The 23340-nt window shown below is 42.3% G+C and overlaps 1 protein-coding gene across 3 annotated transcripts in view; it reads left to right on the top strand.

Annotated features, from left to right (window-relative positions):
* FGGY (FGGY carbohydrate kinase domain containing) overlaps positions 1–23340 on the top strand; it is a 201323-nt gene that overhangs the window by 8211 nt on the left and 169772 nt on the right. For all 3 annotated transcript variants that reach the window (XM_050962008.1, XM_050962009.1, XM_050962007.1), the window contains exons 2-4: positions 9366–9577; positions 13437–13548; positions 14142–14293. In XM_050962008.1, coding sequence (XP_050817965.1) covers positions 9377–9577; positions 13437–13548; positions 14142–14293 — 465 coding nt within the window. In that variant the 5' untranslated portion in view covers positions 9366–9376. The remainder of the gene's footprint in view (positions 1–9365; positions 9578–13436; positions 13549–14141; positions 14294–23340) is intronic.

Below are 23340 nucleotides of genomic sequence, written 5' to 3'. Positions count from 1 at the left end.
TGTTTCAAAAACTGTCCTGTCCCTCCTGTGATTCATGAAGGAGAAGGGGACTGGTGCCTTATTACTCTGAAAGGATGGTGGCTCAGTGGCCTATTAATGGGCCATCCTGATTATCACTACAAAAGTTTTATTTTCTCCTGCTAATAGCCCACATTAATCAATTAGTCTCATTAGAGTTGGTATGGCAACCCCCATTTTTTCATGTTCTCTGTGTGTGTGTGTGTGTGTGTGTGTGTGTGTGTGTGTGTGTATATATCTATCTATGTTCTTACTGTATTTTCCACTGCATGCATCTGATGAAGTGGGCTTTAGCCCAAGAAACCTTATGCTGAAATAAATTTGTTAGTCTCATAAGCTGCCACAAGTACTCCTCATTCTTTTTGTATTGCAGAGTGACACTGTCAGTTTGGTAGCTCCTTTTTCCCTCATATCTGGTGTTCCTATTTTTCTGCTTGCAAAGTCCAAATAAGAACATTAAAAAATCAAAGGCCCGAATTCTGCATGAGTAGAGCTCCATTGAAATTGAGGCTGTTCCACACAGCAGCAGGAAACTGCCTGCTTGGAGCCCATTGCAGCATGGTTTCTAGAGGCCTCAATGTTCTTGTGTCACAAGGTTGCAGAGGCATCCTCTGCTCAGAGTGAACCAGGGGTTAATCTTGGCTCAGCTTCTCTCTCTCCTGGCACATGTGCTGAAGCAAAGAACTGCAAATTGGGTATGTGGGAAACAGTGAGTAGAATGACCTGTGGGGGAAAGCTGGGCTCCACCATCAGGAATCATAGCAGTGGGTGGGACACCAAGATGCGGAGTTTTGTTTCCTTTTCAGCTTCCGTTATTGTATTTTGCTTCTTATTTTTGACATTATTCCTGAGGAAAAGACCTTGCTGACTGTCTCTGTGTTTTTTCTGCTGTATCATGCTCCCACTTACTCTGTTTTCCTCAGAATCAGGGTGGATAAAAATTGATTTTTTAAAAAAAATAAAAAAATTGGACTTTTATTTTACATGAGACTTTTAAAAAAATTAAATTAAATACAGATTTATTTGTTTAAAAAAACCTTAACATTAAATTGACAACCATGTTAAGATCTAAACTACTTATAACAAAGTAGTCATTTAAATTACATACAAAAAAAAATAATAAGCAGCACATGTTTGCTGTCACCTCTTAAAAGAAAGTCAAACTGCTGAATTGGTGGAAGTCACTGGCTAAAGGCCTTGAACCAGAGCTTGTTAAAGAGCTAAAGGAGCTTTGGACAGCAGTAGCTTCCTCTGCAGATGGAGAGAGAATATTTTCTTCATTTCAGTTTATTCAATTAGTTTAGTTCAATAACTAATGTATACAAAAATAAGAAACCACTTGGCAGTAGAAAAAGCAGGAAAGCTTATAATTCCTCTTCCAATAGATGAATAAAAACTAGCCATGAGAGGATGAGTTCGAAAATCTTGAAGGACATGATGTCCAGAAACAATCAGTTCAAATAACTAGCTATAGATAATATTTCCCTTTGTTTAATAAATTAGTTAGTTTTAAATACAAAATAGTTTTATAAACCTTGTTCCCTGTGTATCCAGCACGTTTAAGGTATTTTTATTTAACTAATTAAAAAGGAATGTAAAATTCTGGTTTTGTACTTTTCAGTTGATTTGAATTTCCATCCAAATAGAGCTTGACACAAATCATAAGTAAAACATTAATAGTCTAATAAATAAAGAAATGCATCATTTACCATTTTCTAATGTAATACAAAATATAAAAATTAAAAATCTAAATAGAGTAAATTAAGCTATTAATTTCATAAATAAACGTATATAGATACATTATATATTCCTGGGTAGCAAAAAGAAGCATCAAATTTAGTGTAAAGGCTATATTTTGTTGCAAATCAGCATGTTTTAATGGTTATTAACCAATGACAATCAAGTTTTCTTTAGCCAAATAACTAAAAAGTACAAATGCAAAACATGAATAAAATAAAAGCAAGGTTGTCTGCTTGCCAATTTAATCAAAATAGGTGAATTAAATGGCTTTGGTTTACCTGTTCAGAATCATATTACACCTCTACCTCGATATAATGCTGTCTTCGGAAGCCAGAAAATCTTACCGTGTTATAGGTGAAACTGCATTATATCAAACTTGCTTTGATCCACCGGAGTGCGCAGCCCCGCCCCCCCCCAAGCACTACTTTACCGCATTATATCGGGTCACGTTATATCGAAGTAGAGGTGTAACTGCAACAATTCTAAAATAGCAACCCGATTAATAGAAAAGAGAGAAGAAAGTATTTGTTGTATAAATTACATAGAGAACTTCCATTTTGGGTTCCAAGCCATGAAGTTTGGATTGGGCTCCACCTCTGGCTCTGAATTTACTTGGATCTAGTGTTATGAGCCCTGGTTCAGAAGCCTTTCTGGTAACGGGATTATTTTGTAAACAAAATTGAACACATGCTCTCTCTCTTTAAATTTATGTTAAAGCACGTGGGCCAAGTCCTTTTTACCAACCTCTCTGCGGTTTTAGTTTTGCAGGGATTTGGGCTGTTCACCAGAGACCCCAGTCAGTGAAATTTGTGATGAAGAGATAACAGTGCTTTCTTGTGGATCCAGATGACATGTAGGTGTACTAGATCATGTTGCAGAGACATTGTCCTTTGAACAAGCTCGATGGCTCAGAATGCCTTTGTTGCAAGTGATAGGTTTGAACAAAAGGTTAATGTTTAATGTTAGTTTATTTTTATTGTAAAGTATTAAGTTACTGCTCCTAAAAGTCTAATCAAGAGTCATTACTCAGAGAAAGATGAGTAAAAAGAGATGAGGAATTTGTCTTTCAGGAGTCTGCTAACTGACTTACTCTTGGTGACTGTCAAACAGTGTTTGTTCATAGACCGTAATATATATTGTATAGGTACATAAATAATCTGTTGTTCACATGGCCACACGCACATTGCCCTTGTTGCTTAGTAAGGGAAAAAAGAAAGTAAACATTATATGGGTTGACTGGGTTCCAGTTTTCAAATGCTTGTGGTAAGAATCCATTGCAAAGCCATCATTTTAAGTGCTGAGTAGTGATGTACTATATAGCTTAATTCTCTAACAGCTGTTAAAATTGCCCTCTATGTAGCAAAAAACATTAAGGATCTAAAATCAAGGCTGCCATATATGGAAGAGGAATAAAAAATTAGAAGTAGTTTGTTCGTTCTTTCTTTCTCTCTCTCTCTCTGTGTCTGCGTGTGTGTAAAGTATTTTTTTTATTTCCATATTCTTTGAATGACCTTAAAAACACCGTTTTTCTATGTTAAAAATTAAATCCAGTTAGTTACTTTTCTCATGGTTCTTTCCTTTTTTAAAATGAGTCAGCAGTCAGAGGCAGTGCCAAAATAAAGAGAAACAAGAGGGAAATTCACGAGATAATATCAAGGGCAGTGTACTTCTTGATATTTCTAACAAGTAGTTATCAACATTTGCAGCCAACTTTCTAAACTATTTTTGAGGAAAGCAAGTGTGAAATTACAATGGGAACATTATCTTATGTAGATGATGCCTAACAATCCAATCAATGGTCAAGTAATAAGTTGCAGAGCAGGATACAGATTGTTGTAATGGGCATCCCCAGACTGGTATAGATGTAATAATAATTACTGGAGTCAGTGACTGTGACCTCTGTAATCTGACAAAGATATTAATCTGTGTCACCCTGACCAAGTCATTTGACTAAGGTCAGGAAATAAGAGTACTGGTAAGAAACTTGAGTTTATGTATCAGATTGTTGTTAGAGCAGACCAAAGGCATATAGCCACCATTATTACATTTTGCCAATCTTTACCTGAACAACTGAGCTGCATAAGAAGACCACTGTTCAGTAGTGCCTGTTTTCCTCCTGCCCAGTGGAACTCAAAAATCAGCCACAGGTAGCAGATAGTGGGGCAGATAGTTCCCCAGTCACTTATTTCATGTCTTAGTGAATTTTCTTAGAAAACAAGCATGTTTATTGGTAGGACCCTACCAAATTCGTGGCCCATTTTGGTCAATGTCACCATCATAGGATTTGAAAAATAAATTTCATGATTTCAGCTATTTAAATATGAAATGTCTCAGTGTTGTAATTGTAGGGGATCCTGACCCAAATTGGGGGTCCTGACCCAAAAAGGAGTTGTGGGGGGTCTCAAGGTTATTGTAGGGAGGTTTGTGGTACTGCTACCCTTACTTCTATGCTGTTGCTGGCGGCGGCTTTGCCTTCAGAGCTCGGCATCTGGAGAGCAGTGGCTGCTGTCTGGGATCCCAGCTCTGAAGGCAGAGATACCGTTAGCAGTGCAGAAATAAGGGTGGCATGGTCTGGTATTGCCACCCTTACTACTGTGCTGTTACCTGCTGAGGTGGGCCCCCAGTCAGCAACCATCACTCTCCAGCCACCCAGCTCTGAAGGCAGCAGTGCAGAAGTAAGGGTGGCATGGTTCGATATTGCTACTCTTACGTCTTCACTGCTGCTGACATGGCTCTGCCTTCAGAGCTGGGCACCCAGCCACAACCACCACTCTCTAGCCACCCAGCTCTAAAGACAGCGCAGAAGTAAGGGTGGCAATACAGCAACCCCCTTAAAATATTCTTTTGACCCCCCTGCAACTCCCTTTTGGGTCAGGACCCCCAATCTGAGAAACGCTGGTCTCCCCCATGAAATCTGTATAGCAAAAGGTAAATGCACACAAAAGACCAGATTTCATGTCAGGAGACCAGATTTCATGGTCCATGACACGTTTTTCATGGCCTTGAATTTGGTAGGGCCCTACTTATTGACTGTCCACCCCACCCACATCTGGCCTTTTGAACATCTCACTAGTACCCTCTCACTGGACTCATGAGCCTGTGACCTCCCCCCTGCACTCCTTCACCCTGGGAGTTTCTAATCAAGAAATTCCTGATTGGACAATGTTGAATTTTCTTAAGTTGCTGATAATGGCAGATTCAAAACTCTTGGGTTATTGCAGAGCTAGCCCATGATGTAACTGCTACTTAGAAGGTCACAAAAGGAGGTCAGAGAAGAAGTGGTGGTGAGATTTGTTGGTAAACTCCTACCTGAATATAAACTATCTGAAATTGAGAGGAAACTTGCATCTTGGCACCAACACTACAACCTGCTGTCAATCCCTGCCTAACCAGTTTCTGGAATGTTGAATAAAATGGGACAGATATGTACAGCCACAACATTGCTTTTCTTTTAACATTTCCTTCAAAGTTGCCTCTGCTGATACCTAGAAAAGATTGAAAATATCTACTTCTACTTGTTGTTCCTAATTCAGCCACTTCTCTGAGACCCTTTCCTCCTCCTCGTTTGGCTGTTGCCTTGCCAAATGTTTAGATTATGAGCTCTTTGGGGCACGGGCTATTTTTTTAAAAAAATTCACATGTCCCTTACAATCTTGGTTAGGGGCTCCCTCAGCTGAAGTGATCAATAATAATGGTGACTACATCCATCATACATTGCTGCTGATTCAGTACCATGCTGACCTAACCCAGCCACACAACATAAACAGGTGCTTTTTCATGCACAACAGTACTGGTGATAGACCGTCCTACACAGATAATCATAGCTTTAAAGATATTTAATTTTAGAAGAAAAGTTCTAGTTTCAGGAGCAAAAAGTATAGAAGAACTCGTAAAAACTTCTAAAATGTAGTATTTTTATTTGAACATTGTGACCAAATACACCTCTGTATCTACATTACATACCATTGTAATAATCTTTGTGTAAAATATGCCTTGTGAGGTATCATTTGAAAACTAGTAACTTGCTGGTCAGTAATATCATGGTTAAATGTATGCAGCAACATTATGTGTAAAGTTATGAAATCCCCCAGAATAATGGTAGCACATGTTCAAACCCACATAGCCCTGATGAGGCAGGACTGGTCAAGCAGGTGTTAAAGAAAGGAATCTGTGTTTACTTCAATTTACATATATTTAATAAACAAGGTCCGTGAAACAGCAAGAGGGAGACTAGGCAAATCTGCATTTTATCAAACAGCAGCATGAAGCCTCCTCCATGACGAGATCCCTTGTCCCAACCCAGACAGCAGGAAGGAATTTTATCCCAGGGTGACCCTCAGGAAAATGCATTTCGAAGGGTGACTGAACTATAAAAGTGAAGGGCAAAAACACCCCAAGTTTTTGTGGTAAGAACTTCACCTTAAACCAAATCTAGTTTAAGTTTAGAAAACACTTTATCTTTATTTCTCTTGTAACCGCTTCTGACTTTGATGCGTTAATACTTGTACTTACTTAAAATCCGTCTCCTTGTTGTTCAATAAACTTTATTCTTTAACTAAAACTAATCCAGTGTTGTGAATTGTGTGAATAACTCCATTTAAATGTAGTAGACTATTGTATATTGAGCCCCTTAAGGGGCAACAGACCTAATATATCTGGACTGTCCAGGAGAGGGAAGAACACACGTTTTGAGGGAAAATTTGAGACTGGGAGTGTGTTGGGGTCACCCCGCAAGTGGTAAACAAGGCTGATGGAAGCCGGAGTTTGACTGATGTGTGGCTGTGGATATACTCAGACATTCAGGGTGTTACCTGGATGCTGGCAGGCTGTTTGTGAGCAGCCCAGGTGGGAGCTACAGAACCAAAGTGTTGGGAACACCCAAGTTTGCAGGGCAGGTGTCATACAACCTCTCACTGGTCTGGATTGCATCCTGGAATGTCATAAACATGCAGTAGAACATAAGAAAGGCCGTACTGGGTCACACTAAAGGTTCCTCCAGCCCAGTATCCTGTCTGCTGACAGTGGCCAATGCCAGGTGCCCCAGAGGGAGTGAACCTAACAAGTAATGATCAAGTGATCTCTCTCCTGCCATCCATCTCCACCCTCTGACAAGCAAAGGCTAGGAACACCATTCCTTACCCATCCTGGCTAATAGCCATTGATGGACTTAACCTCCATGAATTCATCCAGTTCTCTTTTAAATCCTGTTATAGTCCTAGCCTTCACAACCTCCTCAGGCAAGGAGTTCCACAAGTTGACTGTGCGCTGTGTGAAGAAGAACTTCCTTTTATTTGTTTTAAACCTGCTGCCCATTAATTTCATTTGGTGGGCCCTAGTTCTTGTATTAGGGGAACAAGTAAATAACTTTTTCTTATTCACTTTCCCCACACCACTCATGATTTTATATACCCTATCATATCTCCCCTTAGTCTCCTCTTTTCCAAATTGAAAAGTCCTCGCCTCTTTAATCTCTCCTCATATGGGCCCCATTCCAAACCCCTAATCATTTTAGTTGCCCTTCTCTGAACTTTTTCTAATGCCAAAATATCTTTTTTGAGATAAGGAGACCATATCTGTATGCAGTATTCAAGATGTGGGCGTACCATGGATTTATATAAGGGTGATAAGATATTCTCTGTCTTATTCTCTACCCCTTTTTAAATGATAGCTAACATCCTGTTTGGTTTTTTGACTTCTGCTGCACACTGCGTGGACGTCTTCAGAGAACTATCCACGATGACGCCAAGATCTCTTTCCTAATTAGTTGTAGCTAAATTAGCCCCCATCATATTGTGTGTATAGTTAGGGTTATTTTTTCCAATGTGCATTACTTTACATTTATCCACATTAAATTTCGTTTGCCATTTTATTGCCCAGTCACTTAGTTCTGTGAGATCTTTTTGAAGTTCTTCACAGTTTGCTTTGGTCTTAACTATCTGGAGCAGTTTAGTATCATCTGCAAACTTTGCCACCTGTTTACCCCTTTCTCCAGATCATTTATGAATAAATTGAATAGGATTGGTCCTAGGACTGACCCTTAGTGAACACCACCACTAACACCCTCTCCATTCTGAAAATTTACCATTTATTTCTACCTTTGTTCTCTGTCTCCTAACCAGTTCTCAATCCATGAAAAGATCTTTCAGTAGGCTGTTGTGGTCTTAAGAGAGAGGGCTTTCACTGTTTTCAGTATGTCACTATTTTTTGGAACTGGTTCAGAAGGCATCTGGCCACTGAAGTCCTATTCCTCCAAAGAGTTATACATACACATAATTTTACACATTTGAGTGGTCCTGCTGAGTCCATGGGGGCTACTCAGATGCTTAAAGTTGAGTACATGTGCAGGTCATTGCAGGATCGGGGCTTAGCATCTGATTCTACTTCCATTGATTCCATTGGCTTCCTAAATGCCTGAGACCTGCAGATTGCCTCTATCTTTGTGACATACTGCCCCATCTGAGTTAGCAGAGGTGGTCAAACCGGAATTCCCTTGTTGTGACAAGAGATGAAACTGCTGGTAGAGTGATCTCCAGGAGGGAACTATGACTTTTTAAGGTTGTTTTCCCCACATTCCAAGATCACTTGATCTGTTGACTTTCTGTGCAAAATGCAAGGTTGATCTGTTTCTGTGGGCATTTGGGGAGAGTGAGGATATAATGGTGAAGGATCTCAGGTGGTTTGGGCTGGTGCTTTGTGGCTAGATTGTTCTTAAGCAGTCTGGCTGTCTACGTTTATAAAACTGGTGGCGTACTTAAGTGACAGCAGGGTAACTGGAGCTGTTCAGTAGGAGCCTTTATATCAGTCTAATAATCAAAATTAATAAATAATGGTGAGGTATTTGTAAAAGGGGCTGGAGCTGGATGAAAATGAGCTGGAATTGCAGGCAAGCCATGTCGTTGTGGGGAAAATGTAAAAAACCAAAGAAACAACAAAATCATGTTTGTTAAAATGTGACTTGTGTGGACTGTTTTGTTTAACGTCTAGAGAGAGTTTTTTAGCTGATTTTCTCTTTGGGGTATGTGTGTAATTTTTGGTATTTGATAGTTACGGCCGTGTGCCCAGAGACTATGCTTGACTGCTAGTTTTTGATTTCTGCAAAATGAAAGTTTCAGTCTAATTGTGCAGGTTTCTCTGGTGTGATTTATTATTCATAAAGGCAGCTGGACTTTTAGGTGCTTATCTGAACCTTCGAACCATTTAGTTTCAACTATTATTTGCAATTCTTTCCGCTTGACTGAGATATAAATGCTCACCTGATTGGATGAATGGTCACGTGCCTATCATGCATACTCTTGTTTGCAAATTTGAAGCTTGCTTTCCAGGAACATTTATGCCACTAAAGCTCAAGTACAGGAATGTTTTCAGAAAAAGAACACGAGCTGTAGGAGGACTGAAGAAGCAAATTCGTTAAAAAAATTATAGTAAAGACTTGCAAAAAATTGTTCCACTCTAATACCAAACAGTCAAAATGCCTACACAGGATCTGCACTTTGTTTTATGGGGTACAACTTTTCATCATCACTGTAAACATCATCACCATAATTATTTATATGTAAAATGTGAATGTGTTTCAAACCAGATATTTTTTACTTGTTGCACTTTTACAGACTTATTGAAAATGCAGAGTGAGAAGCAGGATCCAGTAAATTACTACGTTGGGATTGATGTTGGAACGGCAAGTGTTCGTGCAGCTTTGGTAGACCAATTTGGGACAGTAGTGGCACATGCAGATCAGCCAATCCAAATTTGGGAACCCCAACCAGACCACTATGAGCAATCCTCTGATGACATCTGGGCTGCTTGTTGCACAGTGACAAAGGTATATGTAGGGGAGTAAAAAAATGGAAGGAATGTATGATTCAGGCAGTACTTAAACTTCTATAGTGAGATGCAGGATAGCAGTCTGTGCTTTCCACCTCCCATTTGATGTGCATGCCCTACCATACAGAACGATTGATGATAATAAAAAAACTTTTTGCACCAAAGTACTTTCGAGATGCGGCTGATGTAGCCTGTCAGACACTATCTTCATTTTACAGTGAAACAACTGGAAATAAAAGCCAGGGTATTAAGATCAATGGGAGCTACATCACTGACTTCAGTGAGCATAGGATCCAGTCCCAGATATCCTGATTCATTGGTCTGAGCCTTATCCACAATTGTTTGCAGTGTTGTTGTAGCCGTGTTGGTCCCAGGATATGAGAGAGACAAGGTTGACGTGGTAAGATCTTTTATTGGATCAGCATCTGTTGGTGAAAGAGACACACTTCCAGGGTTCACAGATCTGTTCTTCTGGTGCGGGGAGGGATAGCTCAGTGGTTTGAGCATTGGCCTAATAAACTCAGGGTTGCAAGTTCAATCGTTGTGGGGGCTATTTAGGAATTAGGGGCAAAAGTCTGTCTGGGCATTGGTCCTCCTTTGAGCAGGGGATGGACTAGATGACCTCTTCCAACCCTGAGATTCTATGATTTGGGTCCTGGGGAGCTTGAAAGCTTGTGTCTTTCACCACCAGAAGCTGATCCAATAAAAGATATTACCTCACCCCTCTTGTTTCTCCCTTATCCACAAGACCATCCTCCCTTTTGGGAGTCAAGGGTACTCAAAACCTACTGGCATGTACAAGCGAATTGACGATGAGCAACTGGACTGCATCGGGGCCATAAAGGGGCTCATTATTAAGCTATTGAGGGAGAGCTGAGACACTGTAAGTTCTTTGGGGCAGGGATGGTGCTTAGTACACTTAATAGGGCTCCTGATCCTGACAGAGGTCTCTGGGCTTGACTATAATACAAATGTGAAGAAATACAAGGACAAAAATAGCCCCAGTACTGGCATATGGGTCACTGGTTCACATATTCTGAAACTGAAATAAACCCTACTATGCTGAATATATAAAGGATCACCTCTCCCTCTCTCCTCTTGTATCTATTAGGCAGGAATCTTAATTTATACATCCCCTTAGTAAAAGTGTACGGTGACCTTGATTGGCAGTGAATGTAAAAAGGCACTTTTGTCTTCCTTAATAATGCCACAGTCTTAGACTGCTCTGTGCTCCAAGGTTGGCTCTTTAAATATTCATAAGATGCCTGGTAATTTGCAGATGGACAGTTCACCATTCTCTTGTTATTGATCAGCCTTTTCAAACATTAATGAGCCTAGCTCTGCAGCAAGTGCCCTGATGTGAATAAGATGGAGAGGGAGAAGGAAGAGTGGCTAGCTGGATAAGCAAAGCAGCCCTTTTACGCTGCCTGTTTAATTTTCTTTGTCTTTATAAATTGCTTTGCTGTTGCACTCGGGCTTCCTTTTACCCCTAAAATATCTTCTCTTAGTAGTAGAGACCTTGCAGATCCCCTTACAGGGGAGTGGGTCTGATTTCTTACTACCAAACAGCTCTGAAGAAAATTATTTTTCAATAACAATGTATCACTTTGGGTCTACACAGCAGTAACAATGTATCACTTTGAGTCTGCACAGCATTGCAACACCCACAGCTGATCCAGGTCAGCTGACCCAGGCTAGGGCTGTGGGGTTGTAAAATTGCTGGGTGGCTAAGGTAAGATCCCGGGATAGAATCATAGAATATCAGGGTTGGAAGGGACCTCAGGAGGTCATCTAGTCCAACCCCCTGCTCAAAGCAGGACCAATTCCCGGCTAAATCATCCCAGCCAGGGCTTTGTCAAGCCTGACCTTAAAAACCTCTAAGGAAGGAGATTCCACCACCTCCCTAGGTAACCCATTCCAGTGCTTCACCACCCTCCTAGTGAAAAAGTTTTTCCTAATATCCAACTTAAACCTCTCCCTCTGCGACTTGAGACCATTACTCCTTGTTCTGTCATCTGCTACCATTGAGAACAGTCTAGATCCATCCTCTTTGGAACCCCCTTTCAGGTAGTTGAAAGCAGCTATCAAATCCCCCCTCATTCTTCTCTTCCGCAGATTAAATAATCCCAATTTGCTCAGCCTCTTCCGCAGATTAAACAAGCCCAATTTGCACATAAGTCATGTGTTCCAGCTCCCTAATAATTTTTGTTGCCTTCTGCTGGACTTTTTCCAATTTTTCCGCATCCTCCTTGTAGTGTGGGTCCCAAAACTGGACACAGTACTCCAGATGAGGCCTCACCAATGTTGAATAGAGGGGAATGATCACATCCCTCGATCTGCTGGCAACGCCCCTACTTATACAGCCCAAAAATGCCGTAGCCTTCTTGGCAACAAGGGCACACTGTTGACCCATATACAGCTTCTCGTCCACCGTAACCCCTAGGTCCTTTTCTGCATAACTGTTTCCTAGCCATTCGGTCCCTAGGCTGTAACAGTGAATGGGATTCTTCCGTCCTAAGTGCAGGACTCTGCACTTGTCCTTGTTGAACCTCATCAGGTTTCTTTTGGCCCAATCCTCTAATTTGTCTAGGTCCCTCTGTATCCTATCCCTACCCTCCAGCCTATCCACCACTTCCCCCAATTTAGTGTCATCTGCAAACTTGCTGAGAGTGCAGTCCACACCATCCTACAGATCATTAATGAAGATATTAAACAAAACCAGCTGCAGGACCGACCCTTGGGACACTCCGCTTGAAACCGGCTGCCAACTAGACATGGAGCCACTGATCACTACCCGTTAAGCCCGATAGCCAGCTTTCTATCCAACTTATAGTCCATTCATCCAGCCCATATTTCTTTAACTTGTTGGCAAGAATACTGTAGGAGAACATATCAAAAGCTTTGCTAAAGTCAAGGAATAACACATCCACGGCTTTCCCCTCATCTGAGATCCTCCCCCCCGCAGTCGTCCCAGAGCCTGAGGTCCAGTGTTCACACAGCAGTCTTATAGCTTCACAGCCTAGGCTCATGAGCCCAAGTCAGCTGAGCTGGGACAGCTGAAGGTGCTTAATTGCTATGTAGACATACCCATAATTACCTCCTAGGAAGCTTAGCAACTTCACTTGCCAGTTAGTCAGTGTGGGTGCCTTGTTTTCCTCTCTCTCTTTGCAATACCACAAGCAAGCCACAAAGTTCAGAGCTTCCATAAGCTCAGGGATCAGTGAGTTCCAGGGTTTTAACTGAGGCCTATCTCTGCGGTGTAGCCTTTCGAAGGCGATGTGCAGAGCAGTGATATTAGTCCTAGTATACACTTAAGACCAATTTTACAGGCAATCTTCTTCTAGGATATTTAATTGTGATAAGATGCTAAGTGAGGTTAAAAACAAAAACTCCTTGACACGTTTTGCCCCAGAAGTGGCACAGAGATCAGAACTTTAGAGCCTGGTCTAGATGAAATGCTCACCCCCCAAACCTGTGCCTGACCCGCACACCCAATTCGACCCAAACCTTTCAGAAAGAAGATAAAATTAACATAATGTGTTTGCCATTATTTTTCTTTTCGTGCACCCCGTGCTTCCTGCTTCCAACCAGAACTGTAAAAACCAGGACTGAGAGCTTGCAATAGAGGTTTTCATGAGACCAAGTCCCAGTTTTTCAGACCAAAGAGGCTTGCATAATTTGTATACCTTTTGGGTTAGCATCCAGATTTTTAGGTGCTTAAGTAAACTGAATCTCAGCAGCTTTTACCTTGACTCATCACTGTTTATAATTCCAGTTTATAACCTCTTGTCTGTAAAGCATTAGCATGTGCGTGCATCTGGGCATATTTGTATCTAAGAACTTGTGAATGTTCACAGAAAGTCATCCAACAAGTAGAGGTTGCCTGGATTCGAGGGCTCGGTTTTGATGCTACGTGTTCACTTGTTGTTGTGGATAAGCAGTTTCAGCCCTTGGCAGTTAATTATGAAGGTAAGACCCCAGCACAGAAACCAAGTTTAACATGGGTATTTTGCTACTCCCAGTAGTGGAGCCAGGATTTTACCATAATGGCCTGTGTAAGAGCCAAATCCTGTAGACATGGGCACTTATCTTTATTGAATTTCATCTTGTTGCTGTCAGACCAATTATCTAATTTGTCAGGGTCATTTTGAATTCTAAACATGAATTCTTGTAAAATGACTACTTTAATGTTGCTGGGATTTTAATAATGTTAGGGAATGTAGGCATTTTTGTATATTTTTATATGTAAATAAATAAAATACATACACTTTGTCATGTGATTTGGGTTCTTGGGGTGAAAGGTTCTATATTACAGCCTGATTTCCAGAGGTCCTGAGCACTCGTTGCTCTCATTGACTTCAATTTGGGTTGTAGTTGCTCAGCATGTTTGAAAATTGGCTTCAGTGGAGCCAAGAGTATCACCTGGTGTTATTTCAGAGAGCAGTACTCATATTCTGTACTCTTAAGTGACGTTGCCAAGTGGCTTGGCATCTGGGGATATATAAAAATGAGGAAGAATTTAACCAAGACTAAAATATTTGTCTGCCTTTGTTTTTGGTAAGGGGAATGTAAAAGAAACATCATTATGTGGATGGACCATCGTGCAGCCAGTCAAGTGGACAGAATCAATGGAACTCAACACAGTGTTTTGAGCTACGTTGGGGGAGCGATGTCTGTAGAAATGCAGCCGCCTAAGTTGCTGTGGATGAAAGAAGTGAGTATGTTTTAGATTGTGACAGATTTCTGGCTGATGGTTAAAGTTAACATTTTAAGAATGATATTTTTAAAAAAAAACTACTCAGCATTGGCTGAACACTGCTCCTGCTGAAGGCAGGGGACATTTCACCATTGAGTGTGGTGGGAACTGAGAGAGGCAAACTTAAAGTGCTTTTGAAAATCCCACCCTAAGAGCTTCCTTTTTTTCATGGACTGCTTCTAAATTTCTGTTTGTGTGAGGTAATTCAATATTTTCAGGTTAGAACATGTCGTGTTTTGGCTGTCCATTTTTTAAAAGGAAGACAGGCATATGTAGTTGTCTTACTGATGAATAGGGATTGGAAATAGATGAGGCTTTAATTACCTGGGTACCCTGCCTACTCCAAATGCCATGGCTGTACTTCCTCTCTAGGGGTGTCCGTGATATTTCTGAGAGGGATCTGCAATCAGCATTGTCTCAAAATGAACTGCCAAAAGGAACTGCCTAGCCAGAAGGATGTCTTCTGAGCTACTGCATCCAGGAGTGAAATGATTCAAGATGGCTTTGGTCACTAGTACAGAAACTGCTCAGTCAAATCCTTAACACACTTGCAGGCCTCCAGAAAAGCACCTAACCTGTTCAGTCCCATCCGTTGTAACTAGCCCATCTGTAGGAGGAAGACACTCTATTCATAATGCAGAATTCTAATGCTGTCTCTTATGCTTAAATTTTATGTGTTGTAGGTTGACATATGGCTTCTTAATAACTGTCAGATAAAAGGAAAAATGCTTGCCACTTGAATTTTTCATAACCTTCACCAATCTAGCTTTTACATTTGGTCTCAATGATGCTTACTGTAGTCTTAATGAAGGCCAAATGTAAATTACTTTGTCAGTTTTGAACAGCTGATGTTTCTTCTCCTTACAAACATGAAGCATCGTATAGTAACAAGGTGCAGACTGGGGAAGGTCAAGGGAGTTAACTGGCAGAAGCAGATACTGACAGATTAATGTTAATAGACGATAATTAATGTTTGTGGATGCTGTAGTGAAACATCTATTAAAGACTTTCCATTTCTGAGGCATGAGTAGCATATAGCCGGTCATTTTATAGTTTGACATTTGCATTATTCTTTAGGAAAGTCTTAAAGAAGCAACCCAGCACACCAGCAAGTGAGGACTATTCTTCATGTAGTAAAAGGGTGATGTGAATTAACACATACACACAGGCGTGCATGCACACACACAGTGTGGGAGCATGGAAGAAATTGTAACTGAATCACAGTTCTGTCACAGGGCTGTTTGCAGTGGTACAGCTACATACTGCTGCATGTTTGGGGCTAGAAGCAAAGCTCATTCTAGCCCTCAGTAACGGTGAAATTCACCCCTGTTCAGTGGGCTACTAGCAATCCTCTGCACCACTTAAGACCCACTGTAGTAGCCCTTATAAGAGTGGAGGCGTGTTGCATTGGAGTGAATTATACCCTAACTTTGCAATATCGGTTTCCACTAGACTATAATAATAATAATTTGGTGCTATTGATTGAAAAATCTTCAAGTGCTTTACAAACATTAATTGAGCCTCACAATATTCTTCAGAGTGAGGTAAGTATTAATATTTTATAGATGAGTAAACTGTGGCACAGAGAAAATAAAATGCAGTTAGGGTCAGAAAACTACCTGTACAATGGTACTTAACAGCTTTCTCTCTGCATGTTTCAAAGTCATATCCACTTTTCTGATTAAAGAGAAGGATTTCTTTTTGGACTCCTGTTAGCACTGCAGAACTGACACAGGTATGGCTCTGTTAGATTCTAATGGAGCTTATGTATCAGGAACAGAATTAAGTTCTGATTGCAGGGTTTTTTGTTTTGTTTTTTATTTTATACTGGGAATGATGCACAAGCCAAAAAGATCAAAGCTTGGCTTTCAGATCCTAGGGTCAAGTATCAGAGGGGTAGCCGTGTTAGTCTGGATCTGTAAAAAGCAACCAAGAGTCCTGTGGCACCTTATAGACTAACAGAAGTATTGGCGCATAAGCTTTCATGGGTGAATCTGACGAAGTGGGTATTCACCCACAAAAGCTTATGCGCCAATACTTCTGTTAGTCTATAAGATGCCACAAGACTCTTGGTCACTTTTTACAGATCCTAGGGTGAGTGCAAGACTAGCAGTTAGGAAAAAGCATTTGTTTTCTTCCTAACTCAGAAAATATCATATGAAGGCCAGCCTGCCTTGGAATCCGCAGTGTGCCTTTTTTTTAGCAACACTTTTCAGACTACAAGTGTGCTGTAAGTAATTCACACAGGACACACAGTAAGTCAGTAGCTTCGCTGGGAACTTTATGAGCATGAAATTAGCGTCTGTTTTTAAAAATATGGCCCTGAGCCTTGCTAAGAAGAGGCCCAGAAAGGATTGTTCTGGGTATGGCATTGTAGGAGTGAGATGTATTGGCAGAACTGTTTGAGGGAGTTTACACAGCGTCTACCCCCTGTGTGTGCATAGCTGTGATCAGTGCCTTTAGTCTCCAACTTTCATGAGTACTAAATGGCACCAAATACACGACTAACAAGATTTCTTTAAAGTCTCTTGCAGCTGTAAGTAGTTTATTTTTCTTTTTTTAAATCCCCATTGCTGCTTATTTTTCTTCCATGAAATGTGAAATAATCTTTCCTTACAAGTTACCACTTGCTCCAGTGAATGGTTCTGCCTCCAGAGCAGCTTCAGGCATAGGCCTGTTAAGTAGCTGTGTTGATTGCCTTAAAATCATCTTGACTGTCTGTTCCTCTATGGTGTAGCCATTTCTCAACACTTTAAGATTCCTTCCAGTCCTAGCAGGGACCCATGATCTGTCTCTGTTGGACTCTGGATACCCCTCCCCTCCTTTCAGAGCCATTCTGAGGCAAATACTAGATCAGGGGTGGCCAGCCTGAGCCAGAAGGAGCCAGAATCTACCAATGTACTTTGCCAAAGAGTCAGCAGCCCCACCAATCAGTGTCTCCCCCTCCCTCCCCGCACCTCCTGATCAGCTGTTTCCTTGCGTGCAGGAGGCTTGGGGGAGGGGGGAAGGGGAAAGAGTGAGGGCATAGCGGCTCAGGGGAGGGGGCAGGAAGGGGTGGAGTGGGGCAGGGCCGTAGCAACAAAGAACGTGGCCCCCTCCGAACATATGTCCGAGGCCCCTTACAATGCAGAAACTGGAATGCGGTATTTATTTTATACAATATACAGGGTTCATATTATGTATACATAGGCCTACAGTGTACATGTATTCTGTATTTACGCAAAGCGCTTCTTTCGAGCCTTGTTTTCCACAAATTGGTTAATCAATGCGTCATAGTCCAGAGATCTGGCAATCTTGTTTTCGATTGAGATAATTGCAAGCGCAGAAAGCCTGTCATCTGTCATGGTTGAGCGCAGGATATTCTTGATCAGTTTCATTCTGCTGAAGTTCTTTTCAGCACCAGCGACAGTAACTGGTGTGGTCAGAAGAATTCTGATGCAAATGCAAAGATTCGGATATATCTCCTGAAGGTTGTTCTTGTATATGTACGGTTGTCAGTAAAACCGACATGGATTGTGCAATAGCGTCAATAAATGTCACTTACCTAGTTTTACCTTACATTTTTTTTTGCCAGTTTTAGGGGCCCCCTTCCTTGCGGGGCCCCCTCCGATCGGAGGGTACGGAGGGCGCTCACTACACCTCTGGAGTGGGGGCAGGGCCTATGGCAGAGCCAGGGGTTGAGCAATGAGCTCCCCCGGTACATTGGAAAGTTGGCACCTGTAGCTCCAGGCCCGGAGTTGGTGCCTGTACAAGTAGCCGCATATTAACTTGTGAAGAGCCACTTGTGGCTCTGGAGCCACAGGTTGGCCACCCTTGTACTAGGTGTTTAGCTGTTTGTGGTACACCCTGACGCTTGGTATACGTAACCCGAGGGAAGCTACCATGCAGTTAAAAAAGACAGGCCGTACCTCAGGCAGCCCCACAATAGGCTAGGACTAGAGAGTGCCAAGGGGAGCAGCAGAGCTCGCTGAAAGAGCAGAGGAGTTTAACAGTTGCTGGCAGAGGAAGCTGCAAGGAGAAGCAGCACAACCTGCTGGACTCTCAGAGGAGAAGGCCAGAGGGAGGAACAGTGAGACTCTCAGAGGGTATGGCTACATTTACAATTGTACAGCGCTGGGAGTTACAGCTGTCTTCGTACAGCTGTGTAGGGAAAGCGCTGCAGTGTGGCCACACTGACAGCTACCAGCACTGCAGTGTGGCCACATTTGCAGCATTTGCAGCGCTGTTGGGAGTGGTGCATTGTGGGCAGCTATCCCAGCGTTCAAGTGACTGCAACGTGCTTTTCAAAAGAGGGGGGTGAGCGGGAACGTGGGGGAGAGAGAGAGTGGATTTTTGCATCTGTCAGCTCCCTGCCTTGCAAGTTCTAAGGACTGGAAGATACACAGCACCAACCTGCAATCAATTTAAAAGTTTCGAGCCCTTTCCCACCCCTCTCTTATTCACTAAATGCAAATTATGCACTCCTAAATAGCCTTCAGACCACATAAGCAGCTGCTCAACACGGACTCCTCCCTCCCCCTCTGCCGTGTGACTTCTCTCTTCAAGCAAACAGCTGTGAACCTTCCAAAGCAATTCCCCTGCCTGCCTCTGCTCGCTCGCTCCAGCAAACAGGAGCTGTGTTTGTTTTTTAGATAAGCAGCTCGGGGGAGCTCGGAGTTCAGCCATTCTTCCGGTTTGTTGTGAGCAGGCATTCTGGGATACCTCTTAATACCCTGGAGGCCAATAACAGCGTTTTTGGTGGCCACACTTGATGAGCAGCGCTGCATCACCAGTGCTGCAATCGTTACACCCCAAGCAGACCAGCTGTACAGCCAGTGCTGCAGCCAGGGAGTTGCAGCGCTGAATGTGCCTTGCAGGTGTGGACAGTTACTAAGTTGCAGTGCTGTAAACCCACCACCCAGCGCTGCAACTCTCCAATGTAGCCAAGCCTAGAGAAGCAGCTGGCTTCTGAGTCTTCAGGAAGAGTGGTGGAGGAAGAGCTGGGCACAAGCCCCACAGGTGTTTTTCCTTTGGCCCTTTGCCGAGCCACACCCAGCCAGTACCAATTAATACCCCTTAATTGGAGCTGGGCTAACAAGGGCCTGGCCAGAACCTTTTTGGCCAACACCCTGTTACAAGCAGGAAGAAAGGAGCCACTCATCATAGCCCTGCAATAGAGGAGTCCTCCAAGATCCCTGAGGAGGAGAAGCAGTCACAGCCAAAAGGGAGAGAAATCCCCCCTCCCCACCCTGAGAGATGGAGCACCATTACAAAGGGCAACAAGGAGGAGTAGCCACCTACAGGTGAAATGGGACCAGGCAGCAGCTACTGTCAACAGCAGCAATGTTGCGGGGGGTGGGGGGGTTAGACATCATAGAAAGGATCAGTAACAGAGAGGAGAAAATGAAGTTGTTGTAAGAGAAAATGAATAAAGAAGCTAGTCATAGTCATAGAGTTTTACCAGATCATCTAGTCTGACCTTCTGTATATCACAGGCCACCAGCATCACCCAGTCCTCTGCACACTAAACCCAACAGCCAGAAGTAGACCAAAGTATTACAGCCCTCAGGAGACAAAATGATTGTGTGCCACCGATGGAGAACGGGAGGGACCAAGGTGCACCAGTGCTTGAGGGCCATGCAATGGCAGGGAATTGATTAAGTGAGATACACCCAGATGATCTTGGCAAGAAACCTGTGCCCCATGCTATAGAGGAAGGCAAAACAAACTCCAAGGTCACTGCCAATCTGATCGAGAGGAATATTCCTTCCCAACCCCACATATGGCAATCAGACCCTGACTATGTGAGCGAGAACCAGCCAGCCAGCCAAGCACTGTGATAAAAAATGTTCAGAACACCAGCCCCCACCCCATTAAGAGTCCCATCTCCAGCTGCGGTTATCTCAGATGCTTCCGAAATAATGGAATTAAGTTATTTGTTAGAGAGAGACTCATAGACTCATAGACTCTAGGACTGGAAGGGACCTCGAGAGGTCATCGAGTCCAGTCCCCTGCCATCATGGCAGGACGAAATACTGTCTAGACCATCCCTGATAGACATTTATCTAACCTAGTCTTAAATATCTCCAGAGATGGAGATTCCACAACTTCCCTAGGCAATCTATTCCAGTGTTTAACTACCCTGACAGTTAGGAACTTTTTCCTAATGTCCAACCTAAATCTCCCTTGCTGCAGTTTAAGCCCATTGCTTCTTGTTCTATCATTGGAGGCTAAGGTGAACAAGTTTTCTCCCTCCTCCTGATGACACCCTTTTAGATACCTGAAAACTGCTATCATGTCCCCTCTCAGTCTTCTCTTTTCCAAACTAAACAAACCCAATTCCTTCAGCCTTCCTTCATAGCTCATGTTCTCAAGACCTTTAATCATTCTTGTTGCTCTTCTCTGGACCCTCTCCAATTTCTCCACATCTTTCTTGAAATGCGGTGCCCAGAACTGGACACAATACTCCAGTTGAGGCCTAACCAGCGCAGAGTAAAGCGGAAGAATGACTTCTCGTGTCTTGTTTACAACACACCTGTTAATGCATCCCAGAATCATGTTTGCTTTTTTTGCAACAGTATCACACTGTTGACTCATATTAAGCTTGTGGTCCACTACGACCCCTAGATCTCTTTCTGCCATACTCCTTCCTAGACAGTCTCTTCCCATTCTGTATGTGTGAAACTGATTGTTCCTTCCTAAGTGGAGCACTTTGCATTTATCTTTATTGAACTTCATCCTGTTTACCTCAGACCATTTCTCCAACTTGTCCAGATCATTTTGAATTTTGACCCTGTCCTCCAAAGCAGTTGCAATCCCTCCCAGTTTGGTATCGTCCGCAAACTTAATAAGCGTACTTTCTATGCCAACATCTAAATCGTTGATGAAGATATTGAACAGAACCGGTCCCAAAACAGAACCCTGCGGAACCCCACTTGTTATACCTTTCCAGCAGGATTGGGAGCCATTAACAACTACTCTCTGAGTACGGTTATCCAGCCAGTTATGCACCCACCTTATAGTAGCCACATCTAAATTGTACTTTCCTAGCTTATCTATAAGAATATCATGCGAGACTGTATCAAATGCCTTACTGAAGTCTAGATATATCACATCCACCGCTTCTCCCTTATCCACAAGGCTCGTTATCCTATCAAAGAATGTTATCAGATTAGTTTGACACGATTTGTTCTTTACAAATCCATGCTGGCTATTCCCTATCACCTTACCACCTTCCAAGTGTTTGCAGATGATTTCTTTGATTACCTGCTCCATTATCTTCCCTGGCACAGAAGTTAAACTAACTGGTCTGTAGTTTCCTGGGTTGTTTTTATTTCCCTTTTTATAGATGGGCACTATATATATAGAGAAAATAGGAGTGGGTAGAGAGAAATAAAAAAATAAAGACAAGAGTAGCATGAAAGCACAATACTGTACTTAGCTTAATCTAAGTCTTTCCTGCAATCCAGCCTATGTTCTTGGGCTAGTTCTGTAAAATGGGATTTACAGGGATTTTTTTTTTTTTACTTTAAAATGATAAAATACATCAACTGTACCTTTGGTTCAAGCACCAAAAACATCTCTACTTCAGGCCACTGCTGTTCCTTCTCTGGGATTATTTTCCACTTTGAGTTTCTTTGTGACAGTGCTAATGTCTGCTGTTTATGGCTTGTGGTTAGCAGCTCATTCTTTGTCCTCCCCCACTGCCTTCTCTCAGCAAGTGTATGTCTTCAGAATATTTGCTGGATAAACAAGGTGCTGTACATCAGTCCAGATGATGCTGTCTCTGTGTAACATCATCTGGGGCACAACCCAGTCACTAACAATGAAAGAACAGAATATAATTAGCACATGATTTTGTCAGACACCTATTGAAAAATTAGATGCTAAAATCCTGTGGATGATCTTCACTGGAGTGCGGTAACACAGGACTTTCTCTTAATGTGGTGGCAAGATGAACAAGTCTCCAAAGTTCTTTACAACTGCAGGGCTCCTTCAGCTGATGTATTTGCAGATGGACATCTCTGTAAGGTGGAACTCTGTTCATTATTCATTAAGGGCTGGGAAGTTCCATCCAATAATAAGGACCACGTGAAGCCAGGCAGTCCTGGGGATTTTGCAGAATGAATGCCTTTTTGAATGCCAGGACATTGAAATGGTGCTCACACATTGCTACATCCCTTTCTGAGATGCTGCTAATTTTCCCCTACGTAGTGTCCTCTGGGCAGTGCATAAGGAGGCAGAGAGGGGTCTGCCTCGTTCTCCTTGTCCATCTCTGTCCCTTTGTGGTGCATGTTGTGCACCTCCAGAAGGATGGGGAAGGAGCAGTCCGTGTGTTCCCCAGAGCAGATGGTCTGCAAATCTGCTTGGCATTTACTTGGTTGCTGCATTAGAGGGACACCTTATATCCAGGAACAGGTCAGGTATAATCTGAGCTAATACAAGGGCCAAATCTTATTTCCATTGGGTCAATGGCAAAGCTTACATCCTCTTGAGTGGGACAAGGATTTGCTACTCTTTGCACCAAATTTCTTGTTTAACTGGAGACATTTTTCTTCCAGTATTAGCATAGCATTGCACAGAACACATGCTGGTGATCCATAAGGTTAGTCATTGGTGAAATGTTTCTATTGACTGCACTTTCAGCATAAGGAAACATTTTCTTTGTGACTTCTAATTTCTGTAGCTTATGCCACACTGCAGGTTGTATTTTGGTTTGTGTTTTCTGTTACTGATGCCAGCACAGTTCCATGTCACCCCTAATTTTTTTTGTCCTGGAATACTGTCAGGCTTGGACAACTCTCCAAAATCAAAAAGTAAAAAGTACTCTGTTATGTGGTTTAAATGAGATTAAGGGAAATGATCTATTCTGGCTGGCCTAGGTATAAATAATTGTCTTTGAAAAATACTGCAGTGGCATATATTCTGTTTTTTCTATTAATGTTATCCCATGCCCCCTGCCCCCCGCTATTAATGAGCATTAACGGTGTTGCCAACTCTCTCAATAGTTATTGCTTTTCATAAAG

The sequence above is a fragment of the Gopherus flavomarginatus genome, chromosome 7 (assembly GCF_025201925.1).
Source record: "Gopherus flavomarginatus isolate rGopFla2 chromosome 7, rGopFla2.mat.asm, whole genome shotgun sequence".
Lineage (NCBI taxonomy): Eukaryota > Metazoa > Chordata > Testudines > Testudinidae > Gopherus > Gopherus flavomarginatus.
Note: the sequence above shows the minus strand (reverse complement) of the source record. Positions and strands in the feature narration are given on the sequence as shown.